Source organism: Bos javanicus, chromosome 21, assembly GCF_032452875.1.
Source record: "Bos javanicus breed banteng chromosome 21, ARS-OSU_banteng_1.0, whole genome shotgun sequence".
Taxonomy (NCBI): Eukaryota; Metazoa; Chordata; class Mammalia; order Artiodactyla; family Bovidae; genus Bos; species Bos javanicus.
In genome coordinates this window covers 42,394,232-42,420,283 of record NC_083888.1, presented here as the reverse complement: position 1 = coordinate 42,420,283, position 26,052 = coordinate 42,394,232, and the positions used below count along the sequence as shown (strand labels likewise).

Sequence of the window (26,052 nt, the reverse complement as noted above, 5' to 3'; positions counted from 1 at the left end):
CACCTCCCCCTCCTAGCGCAAAGTGGCCTGGAAGCTGCAGTGAGATGGGTCCCTGGACTGTAGCCCAGCAAAACCTCAATTGAGATAATGTCCCCTGAGAAACATTAACCTTCATTTTGACACAGTGGGAGGTAAGACTGGGGATGTTCTGTGGGGCCTGGTAGCAAAAAGCACTATAGCACACTGAAAATGTCTCTGTCTTTGTTAGCATCAGAACCATATAAATGGCTATATTCCAACAGACTTCCAAAGAAAAGGAAAAACCAGTATGTGGACATCTCTGTGCCTTCTGACCTCACTGGATGGAAGAGATACTCCAGGTGTGAGAACAGTTAAACGAGCATTTGGAGTACTCAGGGTGTTGAGCGTAGGTGTGTGTACATTTGAACGCTGCTGTTTTATAAGAAGTCCTAGGTGACTCAATAAGCACAAGAGCCAGGGCAACCTAATCCCTTTAGCAGGACTCTCCCCAGCTCAGATGCTCCCCTGCCAGAAACAACACATTCGGGGGTGGGGGGCGGCCAAGTGTAAATCACACACTGAGGTAACTGTTTCACACTTTCAAATAATTTACTTATTAGTTTTAAAGTGGTTTTAGAAGCAATTCTGTATCTTGCCTTCCGGTTTTGTTTTGTTTTGCATAAATACTTGTAGATTAAAAAAAAAATGCTGACCCCCATTGTATATCAAAAAGTACCTTGAATGTGTTTACAAAATAGATCAGGCTGAGTTAAGAAATGTTAGTTCTGCCTATAAAAGAGGGCTGCTTTCCATAGAATGTAACTTTGTATCTAATACCATGCATCTCTGCAACTCTAGGTGTTACAGATTCAGAGATTAGGTACTCTTGACTAAAAAGGAAAAAAATAAGACTACCTACTCTTGTCAATGACATTTCCCTGTGTTGACTAGAGACACCAAAGAATTTCACTCCGCAAATCACCCAGCACTGGAAGTATAGTGCAAAAATCAAGATAAGGTATGGTTTTCTATATCACATAGACCATGATGGGGCTGACCATTAGCTATCCTTTGACCTAATATATATTAAGTCATCTCCATCATTTTTTTCAGTCACCTAGTTAGAATGGCAGACTTCTTTAAAAAAAAAACTCATCTTGGGCCACCCACACATATGATAATATGCAAATTTAAATGCTTCAAGGAGATTAGAACTATCTTTTATTCGATTCCATCACAAATTTAGTAACCACAACTGATCTTCAAAGAAATAACTCACTTTTGTTTCTGTCTTTCAAAAACACTTTTGAAGCAAAGTTGCCCTTCTTTTAACAAAAAAAAAGGACTACTGAAGAATCCACAGTAGAAGAAAGCGCTCTCCCTAGGTACTACATTTCAGGACTGTTTATACCGTTCAGTGGGAAAGGAACTGGATACTGGCTTTTAGGAAGAATTCTGTAAGGAAGAAGGGGAATTGCTAATGCATTTACTACTCATTTGCTTGCATCAAGAACCCTGTTCCCTTTCAGTCTGCCAACATCCTAATTAAGATGATCTAAATCTGAGGTGATCTATTATTCTAGATCTAAGATAGCTCAATCTACATTAGACAAGATGTTACAGTGTGTGCTTACAATGAGATGATAAGACCACTGAGCAGGAAAGCATGTCTTCCCTCATGTCTAACCCAGCATGGGGCAGAGCTCTCTGTCAGCACTCAGTAAATAATGGCCAAGCCTTTGCCTATTGTTTTTGTTTCTACTAATTCAATCTTATGATATCATTTCTGGTTCCTCTGACAACATATAACTGTGCTCTTGTTTTGAAAGAAGAAAAGAGTAAATCACCTCAAGTAATTCTTTATATACCTCAGTGCCACATACAAGTGTGACTGACCACATATAAATGCAATTTCCATCCAATATCTCAAGGCTGTTTCTGAAGTTCTATATTAAAGAACATGCAACTCCATAAGCATTTGAGCCAGAAAAGAAAAGAATGCAGAGACAATGCTTTAGAAGAATCTGGATCAAATTCCGTTCCAGGATAATAATATCCAGCTGCACTATTACCCAAGAGGTACTATATAACACAGAGACAAGATCATAAAAAGGGCCTTCCCCAATCAGCCTCTTTCTCTTCCTTCAGTTAAAGAAAGTTACTCATAGTTATTAGCATAAATACTAGGTAAAGACTTGAGTGTCTGGTAAACAAACAGAAAGTATGTGTTACTATTAGACTTGCCCTCTCTTGACATCTAACAAAAGGCGAGGTGGTTAGCAACATACCCAAGTCAGAGGACACACAGACACCACTTCCTCAGCCAGTACCTGAAACTGTCATTTGTAGGGCTGAGCAAACATATTTAAGAAATGTCCTTAAGCTTGCTCTTGTGCTATTGTTGAACAGATAACATTGATGACCTTCACAGTCTGATATCCATTTCCAAAGGGATGACAACTTCAATCTATGAACCTCAAAAGAAACCAGATAAAATAAGCACAACCCTAGAGTTCAAAGCAGCTAACCCTCTGCCTCCTTTCACTAAATAAGGGAAGATCTTGGTTGGAACCCAGGCGAGGTCACCCTTTCTATTTGCTATAAAGTTTGCTGAATTTACATTAAAATCTTCAAATAGTCTTTGTTTTGGGAATGTATATGTTTCTTTAAAGAGGACAAAGGAACCATTGCTGTGTGCTTTCAGAGATGCAAAGTTTGAGATGTCAGGCGGGGAAATCCCAGCCTTGATTCTAAGACATCCGTAATGATGGCAAGCTCTATAGGTAAAAAATAAAAACAGGGATAAGAACGTTTTAAAGGAGGCAATGTGCAAAATTTAAGAATGCCTTTTTGCTTTCACAATTTTTGTTTTTTGCCTTGAGATGTCAAAAAAAAAAAAAAGAAGAAGGAATGTAGCCTTTGTTTGGAGTTAGACATTCACTGTGTTTTGAAGTCCCTCCAGCTATACACCATACAGAATTTTAACATGCTAAAAAAGCCTACTTCAAAATGATAAACTTTCACCAATCTATCTTAAAATAAAATATATAATTACAAGCATACATTCAATCCTTGGATTGTGTGTGCCAACGCTCTATTTCTAGAATTGGTGAATTTTGTTCTCTATTTCCATGTATAAAAGATCTCACAGTCCTGGGAAAACATTTTTTTTAAAAAAATGAAATACAACAAATAAGGTATGCTGCAGAGTCCTGGGGGAGAAGTTTCCCAGAGTCTTTGAATTTCCTCCTATCCTCCTTCTTTACAAGATTTCTAAGACCAAGCCCTTTTCTACAGTCTCTCAAACAAGGTAAAAAGAAAAATACCCCCTAGATATATTCCTTAGATTTTCTATTATGCTTCTCAAGTTCCCACAGCTTCTGATGTAAACCTAAGATGAATTCTAGAGTTATTTTTTTATTATGTTTTAATTTTAGTTCCTCTTTTAGGTCTAAGATGAAATAGATGATCATAACTGCTATGCTTGGAGATATATTTCAAGGGACAATTTGTACATGACCTGTGCAAGGTCATGTCACGGAAAGAGGGCTCCCTGATAGACAGACAGGGAGCGAAATTCAGCTTTTAGTCTTGTAGAACTCCAGGGTTTAAGCTTGTTCTATGTGTGCAATATGTTTCTGTTTAAACAGGACATTTTAGATACTTTCTGTATAGGGACCTCACTCTGACTTGAATAGTGTCAATTAGAGGCATATGAGGAATTATTGCTCAGGTCACTGATCACTAAGGGTCATTTTTTGTCACACGAACCTGGGTGTGGCAAGCTGGCCTAATCTCGTCTGAAAGGTCGCATGTTTTCTGCATGTGCTGTTCTCTCTGCCCATCAATTTCACTTGGGCAAAAATCCTTCCCTGTTTAAAACATCAACTGCCCTCTAAGTCTTTCCTTGAGACCCCTACTTGAGGTTAGTTAATTCCTCCTCTGTTTACTCCCAGAACTTTGTACCCCCACTCCAGTATTCTTGCCTGGAGAATTCCATGAACAGAGGAGCCTGGTGGGCTACAGTCCATGGGGCTGCAAAGAGTCAGACACGACTGAGCAACTAACACTTTCACTTTTTCACTTTCTACTAGAGTAATTATTAGATTCTATTACAATTATTTGTTTGTTGTCTCCACCACTAGATTATGCAGTCTGGCATATTTACCCTCATCTCGGGCTTCCTATGGGCCCAGCGCTGTAAGCACTTCAGATATGCCAGCTCTTTAAATCTGTATCACAGTCCCTTGAGGTGGATGTTACCATTGCCTCCATGGTACAAATGAGGGATCTGAGGCAGAGAAGTTCAGTCATTCTCTGAAGGACACATTACTAGTAAGTATCAGGTTGAACACAATCTGACTTCTGAGTCTGCGCCTCTCCTATTATTCCTCGTGCTTGCCCACAGGACTGAGGAAGGCAGGTGAGCAACATTAAGCAAACAGAAAGAATGACCATTCTGGTTTGCCTCAGTTTCCTAAGTTTAAATTTAGAAATGGATTTTCTTTATCTTAAGTTGAGTTTACCTTCACCCTTGACTATGGATGAGTTCATTCGTCTAGAGAAAATTCAACCCAAACTGAAGAAGAGAGAACTGGCTGGGAGACAAGGGCCTGGGGTGTGGCCCGCTCTGCCAGGCTGAAGCCTTCACTCTCACGCCTCCCCCAGGTTCACACCCTGAGACGCCCACAGAAGCCTCTCCTGTAGCTGATTTCAGATGCCCGCTGTGCGCGTAGAATGACAAAGAATGTTTGGGAACAGAAATACTATTAACAGGAAAGACCACTGATGTTATTCTTTATAAACAGGTGTGAGTTGAGAAAGACATTTTCACTTAGGAGATGATTCAAATACAGAGGACTTTTGTTGTTGTTGTTTTGTTTGGAACTGAAACATCCAAGTTCCAAACTTGGGTGACTGGTGATGGAAGTAAAGTCTGATGCTATAAAGAGCAATACTGCATGCAAACCTGGAATTTAGGTCCATGAATCAAGGCAAATTGGAAGCAGTAAAACAGGAGATTTCAAGAGTGAAAGCCGACATATTAGGAATCAGTAAACCAAAATGGACTGGAACAGGTGAATTTAACTCAGATGATCATTATATCTACTACTGTGGGCAAGAATCCCTTAGAGAAATGGAGTAGCCCTCATAGTCAACAAGAGTCTGAAATGCAATATTTGGATGCAGTCTCAAAAATGACAGAATGATCTCTGTTTCCAAGGCAAAGCATTCAGTACCACAGTAACCCACGTCTATGCCCCAACCAGTAATGCTGAAGAAGCTGAAGTTGAATGGTTCTATGAAGACCTACAAGACCTTCTAGAACAAACACCCAAAAAAGATGTCCTTCTCATTATAGGGGACTAGAATGCAAAAGTAGGAAGTCAAGAAATAGCTGGAGTAATGGGCAAATTTGGCCTTGGAGTACAAAATGAAAGCAAGGCAAAGGCTAATAGAGTTCTGCCAAGAGAACACACTGGTCATAGCAAACAACCTCTTCCAAAAACACAAGAGATGACTCTGCACATGGACATCACCAGATGGTCAACACTGAAATCAGATTGATTGTATTCTTTGCAGCCAAAGATGGAGAAGCTCTATACAGTCAGCAAAAACAAGACCAGAAGCTGACTGTGGCTCAGATCATGAACGCCTTATTGCCAAATTCAGACAAATTGAAGAAAGTAAGGAAAACCACTAGACCATTCAGGTATGACCTAAATCAAATCCCTTACGATTATACAGTGGAAGTGACAAATAGATTCAAACGATTAGATCTGATACACAGAGTGTCTGAAAAACTTTGGACGGAGGTTCATGACATTGTACAGGAGACAAGGATCAAGACCATCTCCAAGAAAAAGAAATGCAAAAAGGCAAAATGGTTGTCTGAGGAGACCTTACAAATAGTTGTGAAAAGAAGAGAAGCAAAAGGCAAAGGAGAAAAGGAAAGATATACCCATTTGAATGCAAAGTTCCAAAGAATAGCAAGGAGAGATAAGAAAGGCTTCCTCAGTGATCAATGCAAAGAAATAGAGGAAAACAATAGAATGGGAAAGTCTAGAGATTTCTTCATGAAAATTGGAGATACCAAGGGAATATTTCATGCAAAGATGGGCACAGTAAAGGACAGAAATGGTATAGACCTAACAGAAACAGAAGATATTAAGAAGAGGTGGCAAAAATACACAGAACTATACAAAAAAGATCTTCATTACCCAGATAATTACGATGGTGTGATCACTCACCTAGAGCCAGACATCCTGGAATGCGAAGTCAAGTGGGTCTCAGAAAGCATCACTACAAACAAAACTAGTGGAGGTGATGGAATTCCAGTTGAGCTATTTCAAATCCTAAAAGATGATGCTGTGTAAGTGCTGCACTCAATATACCAGCAAATTTGGAAAACTCAACAGTGGCCACAGGACTGGAAAAGGTGGGTGTGGTCCAATCCCAAAGAAAGACAATGCCAAAGAATGCTCAAACTACCGCACAACTGTATTCATCTCACACACTAGTAAAGTCATGCTCAAAGTTCTCCAAGCCAGGCTTCAACTACGTGAACTGTGAACTTCCAGATGTTCAAGGTGGATTTAGAAAAGGCAGAGGAACCAGAGATCAAATTGCCAACATCCGTTGGATCACTGAAAAAGCAAGAGAGTTCCAGAAAAATATCTACTTCTGCTTTATTGACTATGCCAAAGCCTTTGACTGTGTGGATCACAACAAACTGTGGAAAATTCTGAAAGAGATGGGAATACCAGACCACCTGACCTGCCTCCTGTGAAATCTATATGCAGGTCAAGAAGCAAGTGTTGAAACTGGACATGGAACAACAGACTGGTTCCAAATTGGGAAAGGAGTATGTCCAGGCTGTATATTGTCACCCTGCTTATTTAACTTACATGCAGAGTACATCATGAGAAACACTGGTCTGGAAGAAGCACAAGCTGGAATCAAGATTGCCAGGAGAAATATCAATAACCTCAGATATGCAGATGACACCACCCTTATGGCAGAAAGTGAAGAACTAAAGAGCCTCTTGATGAAAGTGAAAGAGGAGAGTGAAAAAGTTGGCTTAAAACTCAGCATTCAGAAAACTAAGATAATGACATCTGGTCCCATCACTTTGTGGCAAATAGATGGGGAAACAGTGGAAACAGTGATAGACTTTATTTTTGTGGGCTCCAAAATCACTGCAGATGGTGACTGGAGCCATGAAATTAAAAGATGCTTACTCCTTGAAAGAAAAATTATGACCAACCTAGACAGCATATTAAAAAGCAAAGACATTACTTTGCCAGCAAAGGTCCATCTAGTCAAAGCTATGGTTTTTCCAGTTGTCATGTATGGATATGACAGTTGGACTATAAGGAAAGCTGAGCATCAAGACTGATGCTTTTGAACTGTGGTGTTGGAGAAGACTCTTGAGAGTCCCTTGGACTGCAAGGAGATCCAACCAATCAATCCTAAAGTAAATCAGTCCTGAATATTCATTGGAAGGACTGATGTTGAAGCTGAAACTCCAAAACTTTGGCCACCTGATGTGAAGAACTGACTCATTTGAAAACTCCCTGATGCTAGGAAAGACTGAAGGTGGGAGGAGAAGGGGATGACAGAGGATGAGATGGTTGGGTGGCATCACCAGCTCAATGGACATGAGTTTGAGTAAACTCCGGGAGTTGGTGATGGCCTGGCGTACTGTAGTCCATGGGGGTCACAAAGAGTCAGACACATCTGAGCAACTGAACTGAACTGAGACATCCAAATCAGTAAGAGTCAGATATATTTATTTTTCCTCCTAATATTTAAATTCACATCTCAAGTCCCTTCAGATCATGTCACCTTTTAATCACTTTTTAATTCTGCATTTTACATATATTTATTTTTTGGATTCAAATAATTCTTACTCATTGTAGAGACTTAGAAAATTCAAAGGTATTTTAAAATATATAATTGCATATTATAGGCCTCTTCAAATGTTTGAAAATTCTCTTCTAAAACATTAGTTTTAAATGGTTATGTAATCTTTCATTGGGATAAGATGCAGCATAGTTTAATTAAACAGCCCCTATTTTTGAACATTTTGAAAGTGTGAAAGTGTTAGTCGCTTAGTCATGTCCAACTCTTGCAACACTATGGACTGTAGCCCACCAGGCTGCTCTGTCCATGGGGAATTTCCAGGCAAGAATACTGTAGTGGGTTGCCATGCCCTCCTCCAGCAGAGCTTTGTGACCCAGGGATTGAACCCAGGTCTCCTGCATCACAGATAGATTCTTACCATCTGAGCCACCTGATACCAATGGTTTGGTATTGGAAGTAACAAGAAGACAGATATCCTTTCACATTGTTTTGAGGATCCCAGTTATGTGAAGATCATATGGCCCTGTAGGAAGAGGTTTTCTGGGAGCTGTGGAATGCAGATTCTGGGGCCCTACTCAGGTGACTGATTCATTTGAGGTGGGGCCTGGGGAAGGCGGTCCTATTTTTGAGAAATGTTAACATTGCCTCTCATTTCATAATACCTTCTCCTCATTGGGTTTAGCTATCTTCTTTATCTCATCTGTCTCCCACAGAATGAGCAATAGTGTCCAATTCAAGCTTGCCCTGGTGAATAGAGCCACAGGTCCTTATGAATGCAGGTGACTGCATCATCTCTGCTCATCCACCACCCCGACTCACCCCACTTACCCATCCATGCTCCACACCAAAGCCAAGGACAGGTCTTTATTCTATGAGTCAATGATGTCCTTTCCCTGCTCACTCCCAAACCCTCCCCTTCGCCCCCACAGCCACACAGCTTCCCTTGCATACTCCCCGCTCCCCACTAGCTGCAACAGCCTGTTCACAGAATGTCACTTCCTCAAGGAAGGGCTCCCCCATACTTGGATCTCAATCACTTCTCCCAGGCCAGCCTCTGGTTGCTCCCTTTGCTTTTCTTTCCCAGTCCATCATGGTTTATAAAAGCATGGTTGTGAGATTTAAGTCTGTCGCCCCACTTCACCACAAGCTCCATGAGACAAGTACCGAGGCTGATTGTTCATCACTGCGTCCTACCCTGAGCGGTGCCGGTAACAGGCAGTGCTCTAAGCGGTCTTGAAAATGGGCTCTGGGGCCAAAGGGCTCAGATTCACATCCCAGCTTTGCTACCTAACACCTGTGTGACCTTAAGCCAGTTACTCAACTTCTCTGTGCCTCCATTTTTTTTCCACTGGGAATTATAATAGTACTGCCTTAAGGTGTATATAGTTTGTTGTGAGAATTAAATGAGAGAGTACACAAAAAGTAATGTACAACACAGTAGCTGGCATGTAGAATGAATCCAATACAGGGTAGCTTTTAAAAAGATAATCACTCGGTATATTTTTGTTCAATCAATAAAACACAACAGAATTTTCAGGCGTGTCCTTTCTCATCATCACTGCCCCCTAGTCCAACCAAAGCATCAGCCCAATCAACATCCACTACAGTCTGCTCCTTGAAAGAACAGCATTTCTGTCCTGAGAAGTCTGCTGAAGACACTCCCGTTCCCCGTTATTAGTTCCAGCTCTGATTCTTCCATCACGTCACTTCCTAAAATGTGTGCTCGTGTGCCAAGCCACCTCTCTTCCTTCCTTCAAGTATTTCCTGAAATGTGACCTCCTCCATGGAGCCTTCTTTAAATGGAACCGAGCTCATCATTCCATCCTCTGTTTCCAACAACTAAGGTAAAGTTTGTTGCTTAAGATTTCAAAGCTATAAACCACCTGAGCTTTTCAACTAGCTGCATGGCCTCACCACTGCAGAACAGGTTGGGTTTCTCCTTGCCTGAACTTAAGAATGTGAGGCTAATGAGGGCAGAGCATTTGTTTAACTTGCTCTGTATACATGTAGCCCAATGACAATCCACATGGAGGCTGAATAAATGTGACCTGATGATGATTTAATTACTTTGTCCGTGCCAGGAATAGAAGCCATGAACTCTTAAATCTGTTTCCCCCATTTTATAGTATGTTTCCATGCTGAGTCTATTATGAGACCTGTTTTCTGCATTAACTTTCACAAAAGAACAAATACAAAAGAAAAGAGAGATTGAATGAAAATATCAAATTAATAAAATTATCTTCTACATCGTGAGACCAAAGATACCTCTAGAACTTGGCACACTGTATTAAAAGGTGCCTCATTTAAAATTCAAGTTCATATGCTTTACAGATTACTTTGTAAATCTACAATAGATGACCAAAACATGTCAATATTCATTTTTAAAGTACTTGTTGTATTTGGTGCATGCACCATTATGGAGAACTTACACTCAGAGCAAAAAGATTTGTAGCAAAGCATATGACCTTCTTCCCACTACAATGACCATCCCCTAATTAGGCAATGCATCTGATAGTCATTAACAGGAATGAGATAATGAATCACTTTCTCTCTTCTTTGTTAATTTGCTGTAACCAAGCGGCTAATGGATGTCAGAGCTGAGTGATTGCACTGATTATAGTGATTTATAGTTGCAACAAAACAATTTAAAACCATTCTGATTATTCATGTTAAAGATGCTTTATGTTTTGTTTACTAAATGTTTTATGTCCCCCTTTCTCCTACCCTTAAAGTACTGTCCCCCTCCTACTCTGCCACTTTTCACAGAAAGACCCCTTCCTGGAAAACTTGAAAGTTGTAGGAGGCTTTTTTTATTGTTTTAAACTAAGCCATTTCATTTTGTTTATACATACCTATACATAGAGAGAGAGAGAGAAAGTTTACCCAGTAGAAACGAAAAGCCTTAGGGGTAGAAAGAAAACTTCAGTGGTGCCTAGTTCAAAAGAAGACAGAAATAAGAGGAAATAAGGCAAACTTCAAGCCACTTACCTTGGGGCTTCCAGTCCCTTCCTCGCCCTCCACAGACACATCAGTAGCCAGAATCTCGGCTTTGATGGTATCCAGAGCCCGGAGAATCCAGCTGTGTTGCCGTTTGATTTGCCTCTGCAGCTCCTTCCATTGACTCGCAATCATCCGCAGCATGTCCTTCAGCCCTTCTCCAAAGGAGGGGGAAAGCACACGTTAGCGACTCGGCTGTGTTTTTACCCGGTATTGTTTTTCATTTAAGATTAGATGGATATTTCCAACAATAAACATAATTTTAAGCAACCATTACCATCACCTGCCTCTCAGAACCGAGACTGAGGGTTTCTGACTTGACAGAAGGCATAAGGACACAAAAATGGGAAAACCCCATAGATGCATGGTTTAGAATTGACTTAGATTTAACACATGGACTAAAAAAATGTATACAGAACCAAAACCACGATACATAAAAATTATTAAGACTCTAGCTTCATGTCCCAAATAAAAGGCCCTGTGTATATCTTTTTGTGGAGACTTTACAATGATCAGAAAATGTATGGAAATAAGTAAAGGTAATTCGACTTGAAATACAGTAAATGGGCCAAATTTAAGACAGCAGTCTTTAGCGTTAGCACATCAGATTAATGTTGCTCTTTTCTTACTGGGCTGTGGTAAGCTCAAAACAAGGGGCAAACTAATTCATCCTGTCTTACAGTCTTTTACTACCAGGATAAGCATAACCAAATGACAAAACTATTTTTTATTTACAATCCGTTTCTCATAAATACACTAATACTGGGGTAAGAACTGGTCTGAGGCTAAAACTCTGCTAATGCAATGACCAGCAAAGAACATGCAAAACAGTCATGTGTGTGAACTGGCAGGGAAATAATCATGTGTCTCTAGACTGCCTGCCTTATATCTGTAATGATACCTACAAGTACCCGGATGCATATGCATTATAACTATATGCACAATTCTCATTCATTATCTTAATGTTATTTCCAGAGCACCTACATCAAAAAGCATGTCAATGTGAAGTTTTCAGGAATGTGATTTCAATTGAAACTCCGCTGAACAGCCAGCCCCAAATAAAATGAACAGACCATTTGGAGGCAGTATTTCATCTTATAAGTATCACAGCATTGTATGCAGTATATGAAACATTTATAAATCTTGAAGGTCAATCTGATAATGTAAATATTAATAATACATAAGGAAGTGAATATATGCAGTAATTTACAGCAATGCTTCTTCATTCTTAATAGTCTGGAGACATAAAGACTTGCAATATTTCAGGAGGATTTACCTGCTTTGTGAGACGCAATAAGCTCAAGAAGTTGGTGTCCTTCCTCCTCCACAGCTTCCTTGAGCGCACAATGACTGTCTACATTCAACTTAAAACTCTGCAAAGAAAAAATGAGCATCAAACCCTGGCAAGGCCATTAAACAGAAAACATCCATATAAAATTACTTGCTACTTTTTATCAAGAGCCACACAGTTCAATTTACCCAATAGATACAATAGACAAACTAATTTGCAATACTAAAAGCTATTGATATTTGGGATCTGGGCTCAAAATGTTTCCATTAGATTAGCAGAGTGCATCTGTTTGGAAACAGCTGACATATCTAGAAATTCATTAGGTTTTTATGAAAAGTCACATCCCGTAGGCTATATCAAGAGTAGCAGTGTTCTATAATATATACTGAAATTCTACCAGCACATATGAGGTCTTTTCTTCACTTTTTTAGAAACATTAGTGCTAGCACTATTTATGAAACCATAAAAAATTGGCAACATAAATTATGTGCACATATATAAATCCACTAATATAGTAGGGTTTGATTCGGCTGTTTTTCAGATATCACACAAACTATGGAATACTGAGGTGAATTTAGGTGCTGTAGGGAGGAGTCAAATGTTTTTCAAATGTTTTCATTTCAAGCTTATTCCTTACCATGTGACATTGCTTTATAAATAAATACATCAAGCACATGAGGGGCATTTTTCACTTATGATAGTTACCCAAAAGATAAAAATTGTTCTTATGGGTGAATTTCAACTCATAGAAATTTCTTGCAGGAAGCTTTCCATAATGTCTTTCATAGAATTAATTACTCCCCTCTCTCGGCTTCCTCTGTTCCTTATATCTGCTTCTATTGAAGAATTTATCATACTGAATTCTGCTTTATTCATATATTTGGTTACCAAATTATTACAATCAAAAGACTTGCCAGTTTCACATTTATTTCCACCTCATGTCACATACAAGGTGTTCAATAAATGTTTGCAGGAATATTGGATATCTGCTGAACTGGATCAATAGGACTCTCTGAAGGGGAAGGTTTCCATTTTAATATTTCAAGAAACAGGGACGGTTTTTCCAAAGATTTTTTTCCATCTCTGGAATGTTATAAGGTGTTCCAAACACAGGAGGTCTGATGGAGAGCAATGATAGTAACCAATATGTTGAATCAATGGTTAGTCTTCAGAGTGAAAATACAGCCCTTGACTTGATTAATCTGAAAAAGTATGGATTTTGAAAGACTATCTGCCAAATTCTGGCTTCTCTATAATAGGACTCCAAAATACATGATATATTTTGCTCTCTCTAAACACTTGTTCAGCAATGGCTCCATGTACTACACTAAATTTAGTATTAAGAATAATTGACAAGTTTGAGATGATACAGTGTCATCTGGAATATAATTCAGGTGAAAGAGGTTCAACAATCATATGCTATGAAATCAGGTATTAATTTTTCCCATTCTTTCATTCAGAAACCATATTGTGCCTCTTCTGCATACTGGAGAGGTAATAGCAATTTAAGGGGTACAAGGCATGGCCCTGCACATCAAAAGGAACCTGAACCATCTTGGAGGTTCAGGGTGAGTCTTTTTCTTAGTGGAAAAAAGGGGTCTTTTAAAGCTCAGAAGAAAAAGCAGAACAATCAAAGTAAGATAAAAATGAAGGAGGTAGGGACGTAATCAGAACTTGGAGTATAAAGATAAGAATTTTGATTTTAAAAAAATGACTCCAAAATGATGAATCATTTCATCTTACTAGAGGCATAAGGAACAGTAAAACTGCAGCATATGGCATAAAGAAACATTAGATTTCCCTGAGGGTTGTTCACTATTTCTTGTATTGTCCTCTTTCAACTACAGGTATTTGGTTGAACAAAATTAAGTATGGCAATGTATCAGAAGCCTGATGCTTCTGGTCAATATAATAGTTATTAAAAATTAAATTATTATGCTTTTATAGCCAAAACATGGATGTTATTTATTTTCTGCCACAATAGTGGAGAGCCTCAGCTCTGAAGCAATGCCATGCAAATTGAGGTGCGTTTGTGTGTTTCAGGGAGAAGGGACATAGAAAAGAAAAATACTTGCGATCAGCCCAAGAGCGCCAACACTTAGGAAGAAATCTAGAAAGAAATCTATTCTATAGATGATTTCCTTATAACTGTAAATTTAGCCCAGTGCTCTCTTTGATTCTGTTTACCTAAAACAGACAAGTGTTGAATGTTGGTAGTCATGAGCTTCTGAAGGCATGCATCAGACCTATGTCTCAACAAAAGAGAACCTTAGGACCTGTGAGTAGGTTGCATAATTTGACATAATTGAGGCCAATAGTACAGAATAGAAGCAGTTGGATCTGGTTCTGCCTCAAGATTATGTGGAAGGATTTGATTAGGACATTGAAAAAAGTGGTGTTCATTACTAAGAAAAAGATAAGGGGACAAGCTTTATGCTACAGAAAAGAACCATTTAATATATCTACAACCCAAATGATATTGCTTGATTTTCAGGTGTATCCATTAACGATTAATAACATCAAGTGAGGAATGCACAATGGGCCTCTGAGAAGGCAGACAAGCCAGCACATGAACAAAATTGTCAATGAAATTTCTGGCTGCTCAAGAATTCTGTAATAAACTCACCTGGTTCTGTGCCCACCTCTTCCCTAGGGAAGGAAGCTTAAGCAAAAGACTTTTTTGTTGTTGTGTCACTTGACACTTGGACACATTTCCATTCCTGTGCTACTAACATGTTTCCTCAGCAATGCCTTATGACATATGGTCCCTCTCAGCATCCATAGCACTCCCTGAAAATGCAGGGCATTCTCTGGAGGTTTAATTTATGGCAACAACATGGCCATAGGCAGGTACCACAGATCTGCATACTAAGGACATGAAAAATACAGTGGCTGAGACAAAGGACCAGATTATCAAACAGATGATACATCAGAAGTTGACCAGTGGGTATTCCCCTTAGTTCAACCTCCAGCCTCACCAGCTGTATATATATGAGTGCCTTACTCCTTGTCAGGATCCAAGTTCAGGTAAGGCACAATGACTGCACTTTGATCATGATCACAGCTTACCAAGTAGATAAAGTACTACATCTTTATCTATACTATCCCAACCAAATTTCTGAAGAACTCAGTTTGATGGAAATATGGAGGTCACAAGGATATGAAATGAAATCAGGGAAATGTATGCCTTGATACACAAAACTATGACAAATGTGAAGAATGTTATTCATGAGGGATCATAAGAATTGATACAAATCTCCTGATATACGAAATAGTGGGAAAGACCATAAGCACATTCAGGGGCTTCAAGATCCAAAATTTCTGTTTTAGCAGAATCATATCATGAACACAGACTTTCCGCTATCCCCATGGAATATTGTTAATGTTGGGCCAGGTCCATTGAGGTCCATGAATTTTATGTTTGTGACCAGAGTTCACAAAAAGAGTTACTGCATCTTTCTTGACATAATTTTAGTTTTCTTTTTAATAAAGCATATGTTAACTCAGTAGTTATTTTTTGAGTAATCTCTACCAGACCTATAGATACAAAAGTTAACAGTACACAATACACATGCAACATATAGTCTGTTGGGTAAAAGAGATCAAAAGCAAATAGTTGTATATGACCCAGTAAAAAATAAATATGTAATCAGGGCTTGATGTATGACAGAGAGTGGCAGGGCCTTCAACTGAACAGTGATATGCCATGCTCAATGAGATTTAGCTTTTTTAAAGTACCATGCTGGCCAAATAAAAACAAGACTGTGGGCTATATTCCGTATGACAGTGCTGGATAGGTACTGAGGGAGCTCAACTGGGAGGCAGGTTCTGCAGAGCTCAGTGGGGAGCTCGTGGAGAAAGGACCGGATTTCCATGTAGGGCTGGAGACACCCTGTCTTGCAGCAGGAAGCTGGGAGGCAGAAGCAGAAGCCACCTGGTGTGGCTAAGACAAGGTGGAAGAAGGGGAGCTGGGAGCTGTGGCTACACATGATATTTAACTCTAAGAGCCACAGAAGAAGAAGTGGAAGAAGATGTTGACAACATGGGAGAGTGACTGGTAGAATTCTGTGTTCTAGAAACATCTTTCTAGCTGTTATGTAGAGTTGATTTTAAAAGGGCGGACAAGGAGACCATTTAGGAGGCTGCTATGGTAATAGAGGCCAGATGTTTCTGCATGCTCATATTTTTTTTAATTAAAAAAAGGTATGCTTTTTCTTCTAAATGAATGGAAGAAGGAAGAATGGAGACAATCTTCTGTCTTTTTAAGTTTTTCTCAGTGCGTGAGAATAGCATGTGCCAGAATTTAGTTCTTTGGCTGTTCTGATGATAAATACCAGAGTTTTATTAGTCAGGAGTCTCCAAATGTGAAAGACATATTGAACTGATGAACCTTTACTCCCACTGTCATTTTAAAGAGATGGTATATATGCTGATGAAAAAGACACCTGATGACACTTTTTCTTCACACAAAAGATTTTTACTATCCTAGGAAAATGAAAACTTGCTTTTTCACAAGGACAGGAGGAAGAATGTGTGTTCAGTCAGAGAAGCAGGGGCTTGAAAAGTCACCTGCTACCTGTCTCAGGCCATCTCTTCCCAGGCTGTATTCTGAGCTGTGCTGAGTACCATCCTGCATCCCCCGAAGGGCTCTTGGTGGGAAAGAAAGCCATGATCCCCTGTGGAGAGCCTGGCAGTTTCTCTCCTGCTTGTCCCAATGCCATCGATAGAGGATGGTCATATGGTCCTCAAAATATAGTATATACCTTCCAAATGCCATATGTGTCAAAAATGGAAAGACTTTTATGAGTAAATATTTATTTAGGAACCTCCTAAAAACTTGATAAGACACTACACAGCCATTAAAATGAAGACTATGAATTGACATGAAAAACAGAACATATTACAAGTCAAAAAATGAAAGTTCAATGTTGGTGGTATAGTGGTGAGCACAGCTGCCTTCCAAAAAAAAAAAAATGAAAGTTCAAAATTGCATCTATGATGCAATGGACAGACCAAGTGTGTAGAAAAAGAAGACAGCAGGGACTGTGCAGTTAGGACTTGGAATGAACTTAGTCTGGTCTCATGGAACAAGTTCTTGGGGCTTTAGCTTTCTGAAACATAAAATGTAATATTATCCAACTTCAAGTTGTTGTGAGAATTAGTGGCAATGACTGGAAAGCATTGAAGCAGTGTCTGGCAATGAGTGGGGCTAAAGAAAAACCATCATAGACTTTCAAACTCATTGTCTCTGTTTTCCTAATGTTCTGCGCAGTAGGTGTGCTTCACGGCAGTTTTAGGTGACAAGTGGCACTTCCTGTTGAAGCTGCCTGCACTCCTCAAGCACTGACCCCAGGTTCTCTCTGCGTCTGGGCTAGTACCCAGCACAGGCCTGCCACCGGCGGCATGGAACAGATGCTGCTCACTGAGAGTCCAGGGAGTGGGGGACCGGGAGACCAGTGGTCTGGGTCTTCATTTTGCTTCCGGTGTGTGCCCTTGGACAAGTCATCTAACGCTTCTGGGCTTCTGTTTCCTTATCTACAATCCAGGCATTTGGACTCAATATTTTCCAGTTCTTGGATACTTTGATTCTATCTTTAAGCCAGACAGTTAAGGACAGATGGGTCAGGAGAATTTTTATTTATTCTAAACTAGAAAATTTTCAAAGGGGGAAGAATCCCAAAGGCCATCTAACCATTCATCTACCCTAGGGCAGCTCTGTGCCTCTACCATTCCAGGCAGATGTGTTCATTCTATTTTTAACTGTCTCCAGGAAACCTTCTTCTAACTTCTCATCCTGAGTCTGCAACATTTCGTCTCAGGAATGTGAGAGCTGTGTGAAGAGCAGCATGAGCTTCCCTCCGCTTCAGATTGTTTTGCCAAGTCATCTCTCCAGTGTAGAAGTTGGAGATCAGAAATACTGTGAGGATATGCCAACAAAATCCACATGTCCAATCAATCACCAAGTTCTGCCAATTTATTTCCCATCCTCACCACTCTGTATCGACTAATTCAAGCCCACATTGTCATCCCTTGACAGGCTGACTTCAACAGCCTCCAGTCATGACCCCCTAAAAACTACATTTTTTCTTTATTTGCGGCATGCCTATGAAGGTACAGGCATCATCTTAAGCTTGAGGGATGTGGCTGTGAGCAAGATAAATATAGTTCCTGACCTCACAGAGCTCACAGCCTAGAAGTAGAGATAGGAGGTGGAGGAGTGTGCAACTTAAAAACAAGGAGTCATAGTCAATTATATCAAGGGGATTGTGACACGGTGCAGGTGTTGGGGACAAGCATGGGCTTTGGAGCTGGACAGGCCTGGGTTCAAATCCTGGCTCCTCCATCACCCCCTCCATGGCTGTGGGCACTCTCCGTGGACTCAGTTTCTTCATCTGTAAAACGAGGACATGTGAGTGCCTGCCTTATGGGGTTCTTGTGAGTATGAGATCTCTTGATATCTGTAGAGTAGAGCCTGGCATATCATAATAACACAATACAAATATTTTATTACATGGAGTGGTCCAACTCTGAGAAAGATGCTTGTTAAAATCTCCCAGTGCTTCCCCAGGTTGCAGGATAAGGTCTGGCCTGTGAGATCTCCATCAAGTCTGCTTCTTGGGCACCAGGTCTGCCTTGAAATGTGCCTGAACTGCTTAAAATTTCCAGCTCACACCAGTCATTTGCTCATCTAAGATTCTTCTCTTGCAGGCACCTCTGCCTGGAAGGTCCTTTCCCCCTCCCCTAACTTGTCCTGCTCATTCTTTATAATTCATCTCAGGTGTCACCCTTTCTAGAAAGCTTTCCCTGACCATCTTCCACCCTTCTGGCTTCCCCTCCTCAGCACCCACAGTCCCTGTGCAGAGCTCAGACCTCCACTTATTACACTGCTGTGTAACTACTGGTAACAGGTCTGCTTTCCAACCATGAGTTCTGTGAGAGGAGGATGTAACTTTTCACTCGTGTCTGTATTCTCACTGCCTAGAACAGTGCCTGGCACACAGCACACACCTAATAAATGTTCAGGGAGCAAATGAATGCAGATTCATACCAGAAACCTTTCACGATGCTTTCGAATCACCTATACAGCATTTTGGGCAATACTGGTGCAATCACTTCACTTGGAAGTGGTTGATAAATGTTCCCAAATTTTATTCATTGAACACCATGTAAATGAGCTGTCATGTTCCTTCGCTTAAAAAATTACTTGCCAATTACACTGAGATGATCCTGGTGTAATTGCCATGTAAACTGTATCCTGGCTGAGATAGCCCAAATCATCAATTTAACTTTACCCTCTCATCATATGGTACTTACCACATAATTAAATAAATGGTCAGCTACCACCACAATTATATATCTCCCCAACAAAATGAGGTGGCTACATTTGTCACTGATTTATTAGTTATGACAACATGCAACACACCACCACATATAATATCAGAAGCTTCATAAAATGAAAAGCACTATGTGCTCTTGAGAAAGATGTTCTAAGTTTATGAACAAAGAAATAAGCATTATAAAAACTTTGTTCTCTGTTTTTTTTAAGGGCATTAAGATATAAAGACAAAACTCCTGTTCTTTCTGAAGAAACTTTTTGCCCCTGAAATCTCAGATAATAAAAACATCTAGCATTTGAAAGTGAATTTAGCTCCTCAAACAAATTACAACTTCTTTCAAACAGTTGCATTTTTTTGTGGAAGGTATATAAAGTATATATTAAGGCTGGCATTCATTTTTGATAGACTTGCTAATATCTAATGCAAGGATTAGAGAAGTTGGAGAGATCCTGAATATTGATGGTGCCTCTTAGTGACAAAATGTTCATGTTTTTCTGGATGCTGCCTCCACACCTGGCACAGGTAATCATATTGACTTCCTAGCACGGCCACATTAGGCCAAATAGATTCACAGAGGTTCTGTCTAAAGGGACCATTTGACTTCCAGAACACACTGCTTCTGAGGCCTAATTGAAAAAAGAGGTCAATGCTAGCCCAAATATCTCTCTACCCCCTGCGGTGGAATAATTGATGTGCAGCAGCCTCTACAGATGTGGAGTCACTAAGGTGATGGATGGATATAAGTATATTATTCACACGTACAACTGCTAATACACAGGTCCCAGTGCAAACACCAAGACCTAAGAATATGATGTGGATTTAGGACAATCCCTGAAGGACTCTAGTTCCATTAAAAATTTGTTTGGAAGCCTGGGGCAGATCTATTCCAACTCCCACATGCTTCGTGCATTTGAGAGGGGGAACCAAACTGCTTTAGAAATAAATTTAATAAATTTTGTAATGTCAAGTCATTAACATCCTGTCTAGTCATATAGTCTTCATCTTTTGAAATGGTAATGTTAACCTGTGGAATTTTTTTTTAAACTTTCTAATATCTGACTTAACATTTTTATTTTCCTTGTATTTTCTGCCAGAGGGGATGAATTACATCCTGAAAGCAGAAGAAAAATATCCTACTGTTTCTCTCTATAGGCATTTTTCTTGTCACAAATATACCAGACAACACCCAGAAAGTCTGTAACCAGGGTCCATTTTGATTTGGAAATTGTACAGGAAATTATTGCAGACATTCATGGTTTATAATCTTAGTTATAATTTGCTGCTGTAATGGTTGTAACACTGCTTTTACAAATGTTCGTTTATTCATCTGGCAGATTTGTTTAGTACTCATTAAGCATGTGCAGGGTAGGGTGTCAAAGGAGACACCAAAAAGACACAAGCCATCTCTCAAGTCAGAGGCGAATCATTCAGGCAGGGAAGCTAGGGAGAAATTCAACCTCTCTAGGGACACCTGAGCCACTCACACCTGTTCTCAGGTCTCCGACAGGTGTGCGTGAATCTCTTGAAATGAACAAAACAACTTCACAAACAAGAGGCTTATGTGATCTTCACAACACCTTCAGGAGATATGACAGGCTTTTTTCTGGCTAAAGATCTGTTTCAGGCCTGAAAATTTATCTTAATATCATTGTTGCCAGGTGAATTGTTTCAAGATTCCAAAATTCCATGTGACACAGTAGATAAGGAAGATCTGCACACAGGTCTACACAAGGAGACAGATGGTGGGTGACAGCAGCCTGGCTCAAATGAGTTGGGTCACCCACTGGCTCTCCTCCACACACAGAGTCCTTCAGTCCATGCAGAAACCCTCGTAGTTCAAGGCAATCTGCAAACTTTCTTTCAGCGTTTAGCATACCACCACCCTAAACAGCTCTGATGCTGGGAGGCATTGGGGGCAGGAGGAGAAGGGGACGACAGAGGATGAGATGGCTGGATGGCATCACCAACTCGATGGACGTGAATTTGAGTGAACTCTGAGAGTTGGTGATGGACAGGGAGGCCTGGTGTGCTGCGATTCACGGGGTCACAAAGAGTCGGACTCGCAAAGAGTCGGACACGACTGAGCGACTGAACTGAACTGAACTGAACCCTATACAGCAAGTGCTCAATAAATCCAGTTATTCTCTGTCATTCTATTTTAAAATAGTCATCACATCCAAAAGAAAAAGAATAAAGTAATAAATCAGGAAAATGTGTAAGTGATAGCAATTTTCAAAATGATGGGAACAAGAGTCCTTAAACTGAGTCAGGCAAAAAGTACATCCCCAGGTACTTTGAACAGTTCAAAATGAAGACAAGACTATTTGTCTCCCAGATGCACAGAATTAGTTATATGAGCAAAAGGATGTGGTTCAGGACTCTCACATGAGCCTCCTGTGCCCACGCATCAACCTCAAAATTCCTGCATGCTATAAATCCCCAACAGATCTTTCTTCCACAAGCTACCAAAGGAAGGAACTCAAGGCTGCAAGTTGAGTACCTCAAATCCCTCAAAGAGAAGTGATGCTGCTCCCTACTAAACTCCCAGCTACTCACCTTAAACCTTAAACTGACAGGAATCAAGGGGGACAAGCATATAGAACTTCAAAGCTCCTGCAAGGCCACCAGCCCTGCTCTGTGAGGCTGAGTGGGGTGGCGGCCAAACTCACACAGCTCAGGCTTTTGAAGTCTGTTGACAGTCTCTTATTAACTGAAGCATACGGGCATGTGGTAGCTGCTGGTCTTGTGAAGCTCAACTTTTTTGGGCCAGAGCTGCCTATCTCAGCAGAGGAGGGTAGGCAGGGAGAGGTGGGCACCAGGAAGTGTGAAACGGAAAGCCTGTCATCCCTTAACTTCAAACAATGAAAAGTGGAACACAGGTGGACGCGGAAGGGCAAGCTAAAGAAAAACAGTTGAATGTATTTTGGGAAATTTTTCTGGCATGACTAAAAACTCTGTGAAAAGTAGCATGTTTTTCTTATGATACAAATGAAAAATATGATTTAATTTAAAATGATATAACATAAAGATCTAACTATAAATGCTAAATGCATGAAAACATCTGTATTGAGATTTGTTAGCCAGTCACATTATTAGTTTGATTCAAACTGCTTTTGTAAGTTCTTAGGAGCCTGGTAGGCTGCAGTCCATGCGGTTGCTAAGAGTCGGGCCCGACTGAGCAACTTCACTTTGAATTTTCACTTTCATGCATTGGAGAAGGAAATGGCAACCCACTCCAGTGTTCTTGCCTGGAGAATCCCAGGGACGGGGGAGCCTGGTGGGCTGCCGTCTCTGGTGTCACACAGAGTCGGACACGACTGAAGCGACTTAGCAGCAGTAGCAGCAGCAGCGTAATGACACAGTAAGGAATAAGGAAAAGTTTTCAGACCATTCTGCACCAATACAAAAGTACTGTCTGCAGGGTTTTGGTGCGTTTGTGCCCCCTTGAGGAAGACACTTCAAATTGCAGGGACCACTTCTAAAATGAACAAGGTTCTGGAAAGAGGGCTTTAAAAACTACCCTTACAAACACAAATTCAGAGCTACACACACACAAACATGGCCCTATTCACTTTTTAGGAACTGGAGCAAAAGCTTTTCCGAAAACATGGTAGACTCTCACTACATGGACCCTGAACTGCTGCTGTTGTTGCTGTCTTGTCTATAGCGGCAACTCTGCTGTAGACAGACAACAATGGACAAGGAGGAAACGCTCAACTGTTGCTACAACAACGGGAATGCTCTTGCAGTATTATGTGCCACAGCATCAACAAAGAGGCAGCTTAAATGGCCATAATTATGGCAATGGTTAAGAAAAGTGCGGCAAATCCACACAAATACTAAGCAGCAGCTAAAGCGTGTAGTAGATTTTCATGTTCTGACAGAAGGATGTCTGAGATATATTAAGATACAAAAACAATCACTGAAGAGTATGCACAATGAGCGAAAAATCTTTACGATGTATGCACTTTTATGTAAAAAGGTCCAGAAAGATATAGAATAAACTGTCTATGTTGGTTATCCAGAAAGTGTAAGGCTTTCTACTTTTAATTTCATGGCCTTTATACAGTTTCAACTTTTCCAGTGAGTACAACTTAATGTTTTCCTGTAACTAGAGTTCCATAATTACAACAGCTGTATGAACGAGAGTTTCCTCCCCCTTAAGCAAATGCCCCCAGTAATCGCTGAGTTCTAGCAATGTCTCCCCTTTTCCATGTGAATACTTCTCGTAATGTTCACATTCCCTGATTTCATAAACCGCTAGAATAACCCTGGAGCTTCAATCCCACCCCACACACACAGAAGCTTTCAGCCAATTTCCAGACCCTTCAATACATTGAAGTCTTGGTCAGATTTCTGTCTGCTGTGGGGCAGCAGGGCTTCCTGTGCTAATCCCAAGGGCATTGGTAGCATCTGGGGAGACTACAGAAGACAAACCAGATGTTGTTAATGAGACTTCTGACCAGACAACAGCGTCAAAAAGTGAAGAGATCTTTTTCTGCTGACATCTCTTTCTAATTCACCCCCTTTCTAATCTATCCCCTCTATTCTTATCCATCTCCTGCCTAACTCTGTCCACTTCCTCTCCATTTCTCTCATTGCTCAGACCTCATTTAACCCTCTCACTCAACAACAGCCTCCCTAATTTTAGGCTTGTTCCATCCATGACTAAGGAAGCAAAGTCTTTAGCACATACTGGCCTTTTCAGTACTGGAAACCAAACATGCTTTTGCCAGGGTTAGAGACCTTTTACATACTTATCAGTCTGGCCTTCAAGCCTGCCTAACAGTGGATTCCTCAAACTGCTGAGATATCCATGTTCTTTTAGAACAGAACCCCCAAAATAGTTTCTTTTAAAACATTTTCTATTCACGTCAAAAACAAGGGACTCATTTCCTTAATATACACAAAGCTCCCATAAATTCCAAAGCAAAAGGCCAATGACCCAGCAGAAAAGTACGTTAAGAATATGAGTATACAGTTCTCAGAAAAGAAATACAAATGACTTCTAAAAATAAAAAGCGGTACTCAACACCACCTAAATACAAGAAATAAAAACTAAAATACAAGGAGATGACATTTATCAAAGGGACAAAGATCAACTGATCTGATAACATGGTCTAATAGTAAAGATGTGCAGAAATAGGCTTTCTCATGCATTGCTGAGTATAAACTGGCACTATCTCTGTCAAGGACAATTTGACAACACATGAAAAATTTAAATATGTATAACCTTTGACCCAGAAGTTTCACATGAAAGGTATTTATTTTAAAGATAAGCCAATACTATGCAAGAGAATGAGTATCCAAGGCTATTCACTGAAGCGCTGTTTATAATAGGAAAAGACTGCAAGCAACCTATGCTTTCATCAATAAACGACGGCATATTTTTAAATGGAACACTGCGCAGCCATCCGAAAGGATGCAGTAGTTATATATTTACTGATTTTGAATTATTGCTAATATAAATTAAGAAAACAAAGTTAATTATACATATGCATTTGTTTTCAAATACCAGGAATAACTGTGAAAGAATACAAAGAAACAAGGAACAATGGTCACCTCAGGAACAGAACTGGTAAAGGTGGTGGCTGGGGGGTGCGGGGGTGGACATAGGTGGGAGGCATGCCTTTTTACTCCCTTCCTCTATTTACCTTCAGAATTCTGTGCTCTATCCAAGTATTAGTTACTAAAAAAAAAAAAAAACCCACATTTAAAAAATTTGACACCAGAGTGCCAGTACTAGCACATCCTTCAAATGCTGTGTGTGTGTGTGTGTGTGAGCCACTCAGTTATGGTACAACTTTTTGCGACCCCACCAGGCTCCTCTGTCCACAGAATTCTCCAGGCAAGAATACTGGAGTGGGTAGCCATTCCCTCTTCCAGGGGATCTTCCTGACCCAGGGATCAAACCCAGGTCTCCTGCATTGCAGGCAGATTCTTTACCATCTGAGTTACCAGGGAAGACCCTCAAATGCTATACTCAAATTCATTTTCCACTATGCCCGTTGTTATTCTCTCACTTAATCTATAGACTTATCCAGTTAATTCATGGCAAGCTGAGACTTCCCCATGGAATTTACAGTTGATTCTTGTCACTTTCCTGCTTTAAAATAAAATCAAACCTTCTATGAATCCCCATTGCCCACAGAGAAAAATTCAATCCACTCAAAGGACATTCAATCTCTTTTACTATCCAGCTCTAACCTGCAAGACAAAACCTAGCCTCAGCCACACCAAATAGCTCACCCCACCTCCCTTACTTGCCCATAAAATTTCCTCCCACCTCCTCACCTCCCCTCTTTATCCAAGAAATCATATATGGTCTATGAGGTCTACATCAAATTACATCTCTGAGCCTTCCCTACCCTGAGGAAGAGCAATAAAACTTCACACTATGCTCTAAACAGTTCTTGGCTTATCTCACAAGAAGCTCACTGCTCAAAATTATATTACATTCATCATTTATGGGACTATAGATGACTACATTTAATCTATGGTCATCTCCCTTAGATTACAAATCCCTGGAAGAAAGATGTGAAACTCATTCATCATGTATTCCTAACATGTAAATAACTGCCTGGCACTCATAGGTGCTTA

At 40.2% G+C, this 26,052-nt stretch overlaps 1 protein-coding gene across 4 annotated transcripts in view; it reads right to left on the bottom strand.

Annotated features, from left to right (window-relative positions):
- Positions 1-26,052, bottom strand: part of AKAP6 (A-kinase anchoring protein 6) — a 501,363-nt gene that overhangs the window by 221,993 nt on the left and 253,318 nt on the right. For all 4 annotated transcript variants that reach the window (XM_061394923.1, XM_061394924.1, XM_061394925.1 and 1 more), the window contains 2 exons: positions 12,101-12,197; positions 10,816-10,979 (listed from right to left, as the gene is read on the bottom strand). In XM_061394923.1, the coding sequence (XP_061250907.1) occupies positions 10,816-10,979; positions 12,101-12,197 (261 nt within the window). The remainder of the gene's footprint in view (positions 1-10,815; positions 10,980-12,100; positions 12,198-26,052) is intronic.